General features: G+C 38.4%; 1 protein-coding gene across 1 annotated transcript; it reads left to right on the top strand.

Annotated features, from left to right (window-relative positions):
* Positions 1–162: 162 nt before the first annotated feature.
* CRELD2 (cysteine rich with EGF like domains 2) lies at positions 163–12,916 on the top strand. The gene is made up of 10 exons (XM_054054144.1): positions 163–377; positions 1,504–1,586; positions 2,494–2,604; positions 4,808–4,899; positions 5,867–6,043; positions 7,389–7,487; positions 9,007–9,084; positions 9,856–9,951; positions 10,791–10,931; positions 12,370–12,916. Exons 1-10 carry the CDS (start codon positions 243–245, stop codon positions 12,426–12,428), a joined length of 1,071 nt encoding a protein of 356 aa, XP_053910119.1. The 5' UTR covers positions 163–242; the 3' UTR covers positions 12,429–12,916.
* Positions 12,917–13,244: the final 328 nt, after the last annotated feature.

Raw genomic sequence — 13,244 nt, 5'->3', positions numbered from 1 at the left:
TCCTCCCACTGCGCTCCACCGCGCCCCATCTCGGCGCTCTGCTCACGCAGTGCCCCCCGATTGGTCCGCAGCGTGGCGGGTCGCGATTGGGCCACGTCCCTCTGCTCCTCCAGCTCCACCAACGAGCGCCCGCGGCCCGAGCGCGCGCGGGGCGGACGCGGAAATCCGAATGGAGCCGGCGGTGCGGCGGGCGCGGGGCGGGGCCGAGGCGGGCTGGGAGCGGTGGCCGCGCTGCCCTCGCCATGGGGCCCGGCCCCGCGTGGCGCCTGGCGCTATGCGCCGCGCTGCTGCTGCTGCTGCCGCCCGCCACGGGCCTCGTCGAGCGGCGCCGCGGGGCCTGCTCCACCTGCCGGGGCATCGTGGACAGGTTCAACCAGGTGGGCGCCGGGGCTCCGCCGCGCTTGGGGCTGCGGAGCTCCGCCGGCTTCGCGAGTCCGGGCTTCGCTGCAAGGAGGTTGTACAGGAGCGCTGGCCGAAGGTGTCACCCCCTCGAATCCTGTGTGTGATGCCGCTGGGCAGGGGGAAAGCCCAGCCAGGGACTGCCTCGGGTTGCGGCGCTCGGCGCTCCTTGTACCTGCGCTCTCCGTGCGAGCTCGATGGGTCGCTTTAGCGGTGGACATGGGAATGGTTGGACTCGATCCAAGAGGTCTTTTCCAAACTGATGATTCTATGATTCTATGTTCTCTTGCAAGGTATCGCTTGGTGAAGGGGCTGGAGAACAAGTCTTACGAGGAGCGGCTGAGGGAACTGGGGTTGTTTAGCCTGGGGAAGAGGAGGCTGAGGGGAGACCTTATTGTTCTCTACAACTACCTGAAAGGAGGTTGCAGAATGGAGGGAGCTGGCCTCTTCTCCCAAGTGACGGTTCAGACTGGATGTCAAGAAAAAAATTTTCACAGAAAGGATCATTGGAAACTGGCAGAGGCTTCCCGGGGGGTGGGGGGCGGGGTTGAGTCCCCATCCTTGAAGGTATTTAAGAGACGGGTAGACGAGGTGCTCAGGGACATGGTTTAGTGGCAGATAAGAATGGCTGGACTCGATGATCCTGGAGGTCTTTTCCAACCTGGTGATTCTGTGCTGCTTACAATAAATTATCCTGCCCTATGATTGCGTGTTTATGTTACCGCACGATGAAGATGAGGCTAAGTAGTATAAAAACTGAATGAAGCAGAGGTTCTGTTCAGCTGGTTATTAAAGTTCGTGGGAACTTAAAGGAGAGGAGTGTAAAGTTTCATACCTGCATCGTTTTTGATGTAACTGCAGATTGTGACCACGACTTCTTTATGTCTTATGAATACTGAGTCATGTTACGCTGTATCCTATGCTTTCTCACTTTTCAGTAGCTGTTTCTTTCACTTAGCAATTTGAACTGTCGCTTCAGAGCTTTACTGGAGTTTCTTCGTGGTGCTTTTCACAACTTCCATATAAGCATTTACTGTAGCCCTTAATTTTTATTAGAAACAAACCCAATGAAACTTACATTCTTTTGGTACTTTTCATTTGTAGGGATTAGCAGATACAGCTAAAAAGAACTTTGGTGGTGGGAACACTGCTTGGGAAGAGAAGACGCTGTCGAAGTATGAGTCTAGGTAAGCTGTCTCAGTACTTCCTGTGTGGTTGCGTTTTGCGTCCACTGTGCGTAATGCCACCATACAGATGTTTGTCTGGAACTTAAATATTGGATGGTGCAGCTGAAGTTTCCTGTGTCCCAGCCTTAAGTTCTTATGGATGAAAAGGTAACATTACATTGTAAAGTAAAGATTAAAGACTGAAACTCCTTATTAATGCCTTTATTTGTCTTTTGGAAACAACAAAAGTTAAGAGTTTGGTCATAGTAATTTTTATTCTATTTATCTATTTATTTTATTTAAAGTACTGAAATAATGATCTTCAATAATGGTCAGTTGTTTATTGATAATCCATAAAAGCTGTGGAGTACTGTAATACTTGTTTTAGAATTAAAGCAGTATCTCCTCCTTGGAGCTGTCACTATTTTAGTGCCAAACAGAAAGCGAGAAGAGGTGCAGATTACTGTATTCTTTTGTATATATGTTTGATTACTGAGCAAAGTGATCTGATATCTTTCTTCCAAATTTGAAATTCACTTTTTAATCTTAGTTAGAGTATTGAGATGTAAGAGTGGCATTTCTGGATCTCCATTGCTGTGGGCTTGTATCCAACATTAACAATACATTAAATTTATTTTGAATTTGGGAGAAAAATGCTGCTCTCAAAATTTGCTGGGAAGCTAAAAATCTATCAGACTGACAGTCTGCAGACAGAATAAATGCAAGCAAGCCACAGTGATGCTTGTGGTCATCCTATTTTTTTTTGGTTGAAATAATGTTGGTTCTTTATTCTGATATCTGCTTTGTTTTGGACCTAATTCAGAACACACCATAAACTGATTGTAGGCTCAAATCTAGCTTCTCTGTCATTTCTTGAATGGTGTCAAATGTTTAATTTAAATTTATGATTTTCCTTCTCTGCTTGTAGTGAAATTCGTCTTGTAGAGATCACAGAGAATCTGTGTGACAGTAGTAACTTTGAATGCAACAACATGGTAGAAGAGCATGAAGAACATATAGAGAAATGGTGGTTCAAACTGTAAGTGTATATATATATTTTTGTGGTGATTTCTGTAAGGATAAGCTATTTAAGAGAACAAACTACTAATGTTAACTCTTATGCCTGAACAATAGCAGTGTGTGTAATTCTTCATTATTCTTCAGGAGTTGCCAGTGAGTGCGGCTGGCTTCAGACTGACTTTTAGTAGCATGTGCTGCTGTACTGTGTTCTTTTTTTTGTTCTCCTGGCAATAAAAAAAATAGTTGATACTAATAAATCTAGAAGTTGAGTCTTTTCAGAATGGTAGTTTAGCAGCTGGCTTTTCTATCTGCCTTCTAAGCTAGCCTGTGTTTTCTGTTATAACTAAGCTTTTGATAGTCCGTTATAAAATATAATTAGTGCAAGAATAGCATTGTAGCATTTAAACATCTTAATCTTTTTTTAAATTACTAATCCTGTGTCTTCCAAGTATTTTTTTACTACTTTTGACTATCAGCACTTCCAATAAAGTAGAATTCAGTAGGTTGTACTACCATTATAACATTTCATAACTGAATGAGTTTTTTTGACAACCTGCTTTGCTCTGAATGAATGATTGCTTTATTGCTTTATCCTTTTACCAAGCTATACAGGATTGTGTAGGCATGAACATGCCAATTGAAGGGAATAAAATAGCATAGTATAGACCAGAATGTTTCAATTGGGAGGAACCTCTAACAGTCATCTAGTCCAACTGCCTGACCAGTTCAGGGCTGCTAAACAGTTAAAGCATTAAGGGTATTGTCCAAATGCTTGTTAAACTGACAGGCCTGGGGCGTTGACCACCTCTCTAGGAAACCTGTACCAATGTTGGAACACTCTCTCAGTAAAGAAACACTTCCTAATGTCCAATCTAAACCACCCCTGCTACAGTTTTGAACTATCACTACATGTCCTGTCACTGGATACCAGGGAGAAGAGGCCTGCACCTCCCTCTCTACCCTCTCTCCTCAGGGAGCTGTAGAGAGCAATGAGGTCACCCCTCTGCCTCCTTTTCTCCAAACTGCTGAAGTCCAAAGTCCTTAGCCATTCCTCATAGGACATGCCTGTAGGTGAGCTATGCAACCCAAAGTCTTAAATTTGTCTTAAATTTGCAGAACTGAAATAAATGTGTCTTAAACTAGAGAATTTGACGAAATCGAGTTCTTAAACAAAACCATTCATAAAATGCATTGTTTTAGGGGAAGTTTCTGTATTTAATAGGCCTTTTGAATGCAATTGATTAACTTTGCCTTCAGTCATTTAACCTGCACTGTTCCAATGGCATTCAGTTTCAGTGCCAGTTTCCAAGGAACTTTTTTGTGTCCATGGAATACCTTAGATCTTTTCTCACAAGTTCTTATGCTACATGTGGTACTCAATAAATATACTTTTCGGGTCCTGAGCTTTGGAGTCAATGTGTTGAGATGTAATAGTTTAGAAAGAGAAGCTGTACATGCCTCAGGAGTTGCTGAAGACTTCTGTCAGGCTTCAGAATACCTAAGCCTTTCCTTCACTAATGTTTTGGAGACTTCAGCATCAGCATGATACTGAAATCTGTGAAATGTCATTCAGAACTGCAGTAGTCCTCATGCTTGCTTTCACAATAGTATCTAGTCATTTCTTTGTTATTTAGGGATATGTGCTACTGCTAGAGTAGCACATAGCTAATTTTTTAGTGTTAGAAAAAGAATGCTTCTAAAATAATACTTGTTTCATGCTAAAAAAGAGGAGACATTTTAACAGGCATGCCATTGTCAGGTTGGCTGTAATCTGAGCAGGTGTTAACACATGTACTGGATTATCTTCTGCATAGTTTAGACAAAGATACAATAGTTATTTTTAAGAAGAAGACATAAATAAGGCTATCTAAACTGTATATAAACTTGCCCTAAGAATAAGGTATTAAAAAAGGTGGTATTTGTGTGTATTTATAAAGATTAATTTATTTTATTGGCTACTCTTATTTTGCATTTTTCATAATCTGTAAAATTTGATTTGAGTTGGTTAATAGTAATGTAGTTTAAAAGGTAAATTCATCTCAAGTTGGAGGACTTCCAGAAATCGTTCCTGAAATAAGATTGTCTTCAGAACAGAAAAACAGGTTTCCCATCTATCACACGCAATAGATTTCTCTGCTGCATTGTGAAGATTCAGTTGTGCAAGTTGGCTTTTAAAGAATCCTTGTTCTTTTTATTGATAAATGAATGTCTTTCGTATACAGAAAGAAGAAGTATCCCGATTTGTTTAAGTGGTTTTGCATAGAAACAATAGAAGTTTGCTGCCCTGCAGGAACTTATGGACCAGATTGCCTTGGTAATTTTTCTCTTGAAAAATACAGTAGCAGCTATTTTTTTTTTTTTTTTACTTGTTTGTTTTCAGTCTTTCATAACATGGACAGATACATGAAGTATGATACATCATGTGATACACCAGCTTCTTTGTAATATGTACCTGCCTGCTTCCTGGTAGTTAAGTAACTGCCTTCTGAGCATCCTGCGTGAAGAACAGTCTTATGGGCGGGAAGTAATGTTCAATAACATCGAGGGTACTTACATGTGCAGAATCCATCTGATCTGATGCTCACATCCACACCTGACCCATACTTAAAAGGCTGTCTGTGACATCATCTGTTGTTTATGTGGCCTTTCAGAAGCTATGTAGACAACAGTCCTTGACCAATTTCAATAGTAGAACTGCCCAAACACTGTTAGGGAGTAAATAAAGAAATTCACAACTAAGGCAATGAGAGAAGTTGGATGAAAGCAAGGTCTTTGCAAAAGTGATAAAGGAGGTATTTTGGCACTTGAAGTTTGTATAATTTCATACATATCTAAGCCTTGCACCTTGTTAGAGACTGTTAGAAATTAAATGCCTGTTTCCAATATTGATCTAAGTGATTGCTACTAGGTTTTCCCAAGTGCAGTATGAGCATTCTTAGAATTCTGGGATAAATAAAGTACGCAGCTGTAGCCAGGAGGCTAGGAAAATAGATTGGAAAATAGATTCTAAGTCTTGGTCTTTACCCAAAATTAAATTTATAACTGAACTTTCCTGGAAATTGTTTTGATTGCATCTTACACATGACTATATTACTGAACGTTCATTTTTTTGCAGGCGTTTTGATTGCTTTCAAGGGGAAAAAGATTTTGGAAATTGTATCTTGTTTAGTGTGACCACTTTTTTACGTTTTACTAGGTAGGGACTTCAGGTGCTTGTGGCTGAGAATAGGAAGTTATTTCCTTTAACATCTGATTTAAATGTATTTTTTGATCCTTTTTAGCTTGTCGTGGTGGATCGGAAAGACCTTGTCATGGAAATGGCCACTGTGATGGTGATGGGACCCGAGGCGGAGATGGCTCATGTAGCTGTAACAAGGAATATGCAGGAGAATTTTGTTTGGACTGTTCTAGTGGTTACTTCAGTACCATGAGAAATGAGACACATTCTGTTTGTGCAGGTAACAAAAGTCTTTGACAGATGCTTAGATCTTTGTCTTCCTTCTTCATTTTTTTTAAACAAAACTAGAAACAATTTAAATTGACAAATGTATTACAAAAAAAAAAATAGTTACAGTTTGGTTACTCAGCCTTAACCATAAAAGACATCTATAAGTCGGTTTGATGGAATTCTAAGGTTTTGCTAAGTTATCCTTCCGGACTACCCTTGATTTTTATTATTTTTCTAATTTTTTTTTTCTGCTTTAAATTAAGAAGCAGAATTAATCTATGTCATGAGGGAGGCAGGAGACCTCCCATATCACCCTCATGCCCTGTACTGTATGAAAATCTTGAGCTGAAATTGCTCCCTAGTGGACTACTTTGAAAGCTTAAGTTTCAGATAAGCTTAACTGGAGTAAATGGCCATGGAAACAGCTGATCTGTACTGTAGACTACATAGATTCCAGTGAAGTATGTCTAAGCTTACCTTTGAAACAAAATCCGGTTATAGGAATAGACTTTTTCAACTGGTCGGACTTCAATCTGGTTTTACATCCTGAATGAGATTCTGCAGCAATTAAATCCTGACTATGGGTCCTAATAAGGTTGTTTTTCAACACAGTCTATGTTGGATTTTTATCTGGCTGTGTAGCAGTTCTTCTCTATGATTTCTTTGATATTACAATATATAATATGCATTTTTATATTGCAATATATAGCATGTGTATATTTTGTGTTATATGTGTATATAATATATATACTATAAATATATACTATATATACATATATGTATGTATATATATACTATATATGTAATATGCTCAAACAACTGATTTTCTAGTATGTTGTAAAGTTCTTCAAACTAGTATCACTGCACACATTGCTCTCATAGCTAGTTGCAAATTAAATAGTTTGAGGATTTGTTAGGTAGGAGTGCCAAGTCTAGTGTTTAAACCATTATCCCAGCTCTGAGCAGCTTCACGAAGTTTACCTTCTTGATCTCCTCTTCCCAAATATTATGGAAATTGGACCTGTCACTCCTAGTCACTAGAATTTCTTGGAACTCGTTTAAGTGGTACAGATGACTGTAATTGCTAGGTTTGAATCCCTGGGGTTTTTTTGTTTGGATTTTTTTGTTGTTGTTGGATTTGGGTTTTTTTGTTGTTGTTTTTTACCAAGCCAGAGATGTATTTTTATAAATATCTCCATAAAGTCAAGATTTAATCTTGTGAGTGGGAGGGTCAGCCTTCTAAGGTGTGAAGCTTCCAGTGAATCCTAAGTAAGGTTTTCTTTGAGAGTTTGTGTGCCCACACTTGTTTTGGAATCTCTCAACAAAGCTCAGATTGTAGTTTTTTCTTACCTCAGCCTGCCATACTGCCTGTAAAACTTGTACTGGTTCAAGTAACAAAGACTGCCAAGACTGTAAAGAAGGCTGGATTAAAAATGAAGAAGCGGCTTGTGTGGGTGAGTAATGCTTGACTCCAAACAGGTTCTGTAGCAATATTGGCTAGTGAGATCAGATGCCAGCACATCGAGTTTTATTGTGTTTTATTGAAGTTTTCTGTCAGTTTAGATTTCTATAGTGTGTAGTCTCTTGTTTCACATTGTAGGAAAGCAGCATTTCCTCCCCACTGATTGCCTGGTTTGCAGAGTGTTCCCCTTTATGGCATGGAGTTTGTGTTTCAATGCGAAAGAGCGCCCTGTTCTTGATTTAAACTATTTTGTTAACTACCGCAAGATTCTTGTCATCTTATCTATGTATCTTGTAGTAATTGCACTGTTGTCTTCACATTACTGTACGTGTATAAATGTTCAACCCTTACAGAGTTCAAACATTTCACTAAAAGTGAAGCATACTAACTTTTCTTATTATTGGAGAGAAATGCAAAAGACAAAGATTAGTGCTTCTCTTGATGTATGAGGAGATATGTATGAAACACTTAAGGAAAAACCCAAATACCAAAAATATTTCCATGCAGGAATACACTAGAGGGAGAATAACACATTCTGTTTAACTGGTTGATTTTTACAAGTTAGAGACCTTTAACATAATGTCTTGAAAGAGTATCTTGGAAATTATGTGAATACTGCTTCTTGTTAAAATCGCCAATGAGAGCCAGGATTTGAACTACAGGTCCTGTGATGCATGCTTAGGCAACTGTTTAATACTCCGAAAGTGTTCATAAGATGCTCCAGTATTGTCTTCTGTACAGCTGGAGTTTTTTTCCCAAGTAGTCATTGCAACTGATCAAGTATTAATTGAGAAATCGGTAGGAGCGCTGTCTGCAGCAACAGGATGAGATAGACAACAAGGAGACTGAAATAGCCTTTCTCTGTCAGAATTTTTTAGTTGTGAGTATGGTTGCACCCTTTCCTTGAAATTGCAGGACTAGCATGTTTTAACTTCCCAGGTAGAACTGTTTTTCAGCTTCACTGGTCCTAACCATAACTTGGCTTTTTTCAGTTTACTTTCTGTAGAAAGCTAAGTGGTGTACATGTGTGCGTTTGTGTAGTTTTTTTGATACTTTAAGAAGTTCCGTAACTTGGTAATGCAGGAGTAGAGAAATCAATGGTATTCCAGAAGAGTAGGCTGTCTGCTTATTTGTTATACTATGATTCTAAAAAGCATGACTTGAAAATGACAAGGATGGCAGGTATTCTGGAAGTTTTATTTAATTTGAGGTCTTGAATTTCTGATACGTTAGTTACTATGATCACAAAACATCTTCTGAGGATCGGTTTTTATTTGTTAATGCAAATCTTATGCCTAAGGGAACAGTATACATTAGCATGTTACTTTTAAGTCTAGCATGTTTCCTATCTGATCCTGAATTCATTGTAGCAATTACTCTCAGGGTAGTTAGTTTAGATTGTAGCTTCTGTGGGCCTTTTCTTGCAAGATCTCAAGCATAGCTTTCAAGTAGCAATCTAGCTATTAATAATGACTACTGTTTTGCGTAACTTTTCACGTTTTATCTTTCAGATTTAGATGAGTGTGCTTCTTCTCCTTGTAAAGATCACCAGTATTGTTTGAATACAGATGGATCTTTCTCTTGCAAAGGTTTCTTTCTCTAATCTACTGTTGTACCTTATTGTCTAGAATCCTAATCTAATGCTAGAGTTAATGCTAGGAAGGGCTTTGTACCAGGAACTTAGTACGATGTGGTCTGGTTCTCGCTGGGCGTAGGAAGGATAAGGCTTTAGACCTATCGTATGAGGAAAGCAAGAGGCTTCTGTTTATTTCTACACTGCTCTGGTGAGAGCCTGCCTGGAGTACTGTGTTCAGCTCTGGGCCCGCAGCCTAAGAAAGATGTGGACCTGATCGAGTGGGTCCAGATGAGGGCCATGAAGTTGAACAGGGAACAAGAGCACTTCCCATATGAAAACAACCTGAGACAGCTGGACTTGTTTTGCCTAGAGAAGAGAAGCCTCTAGGGAAACCTTACAGCAACCTTCCAGTACCTAAAGTGGGGGCCTGCAGGAATGATGGGGAGGGACTCTATCAGGGAACGTAGTGATAGGACAAGGGGTAACAGTTTTAAGCTGAAAGAGGGTAGATATATATTAGGTATAAGGAAGAATTTCTACACTATGGGGGTGGTGAGGCAAGTGTTCAAGGCCAGGCTGGTTGGGGCTGTAAGATGCCTGATCCAGTGGAAGGTGTCAATGCCCATGGCAGGGGGGTTGAAACTAAGTCATCTTAAAGGTCCCTTCTAACCCAAACCATTCTGTGATTCTATGATTTCTTGTGTGGGTAAGCTGACTGACTTTAAGGGTGATACTTTAAACCTCAGATACGTGAGTTTTTATGCTTAAAACATTTTATCTTTAGCATGTGATGCCAGCTGTGTAGGTTGCACAGGGGAAGGTCCTGACAAGTGTAAGACCTGTGCGTCTGGCTACATAAAGGAAGATGAAAAGTGTACAGGTTGGTGAATTTAGTGTTACATGGTAGAACACCAGTTAGCTCGGAGCTGTTAAGTACGTTTGCGTTTGCTTCAGTTTTCAAGCCTATCAAAATGAACTCAGTCGTTCTGGTATTAGCAGCAAAGATTTCCTTTATAATTTCCTTTATGTTGTTGAGTTAATATACATGACAAACCTTAAAGGTGAAACACTTCTACAAAAGGAACAAAGTATTTTATAGTGGGTCCAGGAAACAAATACATGAGCCTCTTGTCAGTTATCTGCCACTTCATTAGAAGTGTGTGTCTGTGTTCATTTTGTAACAGAAGAGCAGGAACACAATGTTTTTTCTTTCTGTTAATCCATTAATGTCGAAGTTCAAATTAAATTTATTCATGGTGATTTATAACATATGAAATAATAGTGAAAAGACCAAAAATAAAGTTTCTTTGTGAGGAAGAGCAGAAGCTATGCACGATCTTAAGTAGCTGTTAACTATGATGATGTATTATAGTATATCAGGCTTCCTTCCCTTCCTTCACTTGTATTTTGGTGGCATCAATAGAAAAAGACTGTGGGAAATCTTCAGTATGTTAAGACGAATACATTTGCTTTATTCATTTCCCCACATAGGGGTTTGCAAAACAACAAAAAAAAATCAGTACTACCTGAATAAATTTGAAACAGCCTAAATCATGAAGAAACAACATTATCTTAACAGAAGTCAAATCCCTGGCAGCAGTGTTTTGCTCCTTAGTGTTTTTTGTCTTTGAATAGAATTTTGTTTATATGACTGAGTACAAGTAAGTTTTATAACAAAATAAGAGCAGCAGACTCTTTCTTTCTTTATCCTATTTCTAGATATTGATGAATGTAACCTTCCTGAAAAGGTCTGCCTGAAAGAAAATCAAGACTGTGTTAATACTTCAGGTAGTTACAAGTGTGTATGTTCAGAAGGGTTTGAAGATAAAGATGGAACATGTGTCCAAACTGTAAAAACAGGTAAGTGGCTCCTAATAACAGATCTTTTTAATATATGCTATGTCAACAACTTGAAGGTGTATTTCTGTCTAGTCCCTTGTAAACTCTTCTGTATAATTTCTCATCTTCCTGCAGCTGTGGTCTGTATAAATGGGTTTGTTTTGTGGGCTGCGTTCTGACATGCATGTTTTCTTCCTTTAAATACAGTGGATTTTTTAAATATCCTGTTCTTGTGTTGATAAATTTTGTTGCATAACTTAAGGTTGTGTTTATAAGGCCAGGCACTTAAGGGACTCATTACATAACATGAATTAGCAAATTACTCCTTGAGCATTAATCATAAGACTTATGCGTTTATCTGATAGTATCTAAGCTGCTTCAACTCACTGAAATCTAGAAAATAAAACAGAATTCTTCTTGCTGGATGAGCAAGCTGAATTTTTTAATTTCGTGATCACAGAAGTGCCAGAGCTGGTGTGAAGGTGAATATGGAGAAAACATCTGTTTTTCAGTAGCCAGGAACTGTTTAGCTTGCCTTAAGCTGTACCTTCAGTCAAGAAATTCAAGTCTGATTTGCTCTAGGATATGTGATATGGACAGAGTTACATTCATTACTCCATCTACGCTTTTTTTAAGATTCCAAAGTGAAAGACACCTTTATTTTGCAATAAACGTTGTAGGAGAATAGATGAGAGAGACTCAATTTCATACCTCTATTTTTCTTTCTACTTCTTAGCTTCTTTGGCTTTTTTGTTTTGTCCATCCTCAATTGCTTTTTCATCTCGTACTAATAAGTTGTAAAGAGATACATAATATTGGTATTCAAGTTCAGCCATTTTGCCCTCAGTACTCACTGTTATTAGGCCTTTAAAAGCAGTTATGCACTTTTCCTGTGCAGATATTCAGGTAATCAGATACTATGTTTTTTTAACGTAACTTGACATTTTATGAGAATAAAAGCAAAGTGAAGATGACAAATTAGGTTAACTTTTTTCTTAGATTAATGCTTTTACCAGTATAATAAATTGTCGTATTGCTTTTTTTAAAGGCTGTTTTAAACATATGAACTAAGCAGTTTGCACTAAAGAAGATATTTTTGAGTAAGACTTGCTTTTTATTTTCAAATACCATAATTTCTCCTGACAGGTCATGTGGAAAGGAGAAAGTTCGCTGTGAATAGCTGAAAACAAAGACTTAAAATAGAAAAAAAATGTGCTGCTTTTATCTTCTGCCACTGATGTCAGGCAAATTTATTTTGAATGTTTTGCTTGCAGCTAGCTGAAAAACCTAAAAAGCTTAAACTAGGAGGATGATGAAATGAGTTCTTCCTATATGGCTTTATGGCTTCACTGATCTTGATAAATATGTTGATTGTGTTTATCTTTAAAAATTCCTAATGTCAAAAAATACATGGTATAATTATACATTTATATTCTAATTATGATACTTAATTTCACAGGAGAGGAAGTAGAGAGTGAAACAACTAAGCCTTCACCTACTGGACATGATGACTTATGATATGCATTTGAAACCAAAAGACATTCCTATCAAAAGTTTTAAATTATTGGACTAAGCCTCTGATAGCTGACATACTGTGGAAATGGAGGAGATACCCAGGTTTCCATTAAGATTTTTTTTTTTAAATGGTGATAAACTGCTCTTTAAGCTGCATTTCTTTATTCTTAAATGCCACTTTTTATATAATTCTTCTAGAACAAAGCTCTAGATGGGTTAGTATAAAATTTGAATTAACATAACATTGTACCCAGAAATTGTAAACAACTTGCAGGTTTCTCATTCTAGTGCCTGCCGACAACTGTGATCATTTGGAAGGACATAGTTACACTTCATAATTCAAGAAAAATTCAGACTGAAGTTCGGCAATTCTTGACATGAGAAGTATTTCAATATTTCTGTAACTGAAATAAAGCTTTTAGAAATTGTCACTCCCTTAAACAAAATAGAATGCCTAATGCTGTATTCAATAAAAGTTTATTTTGTTGGAATGTGCCTTAAAAATTTTTTAAGATGCCAATACCTGTTCTGTCGTGTCTATTTTTCAGTTAGGTAGTGAAAAAAACAAACCAACCCAACAAAACCAAAATGCTAGAACCTTGTAACCACTGTATTTCAGTTCAACACTGAATTCCAGCACTCAGTTGTGCTAGAATGGGGTGGTGGTGGGGAAACCCAACACACCCACCCTCCCCCAACTCTTTTCTTTTAAAGAATTATGTCAAACCTAAACTTCCAAATGTAGGTACACAAGTCTTTCTTCCAGATACTTGCATTAAGTGTTTCATACAGTGATGAAAAGTAAGTTTGGCTACCACC

Source organism: Cuculus canorus, chromosome 1 (genome assembly GCF_017976375.1).
Source record: "Cuculus canorus isolate bCucCan1 chromosome 1, bCucCan1.pri, whole genome shotgun sequence".
Classification (NCBI taxonomy): Eukaryota; Metazoa; Chordata; class Aves; order Cuculiformes; family Cuculidae; genus Cuculus; species Cuculus canorus.
This window is presented reverse-complemented; position numbering and strand designations above follow the sequence as displayed.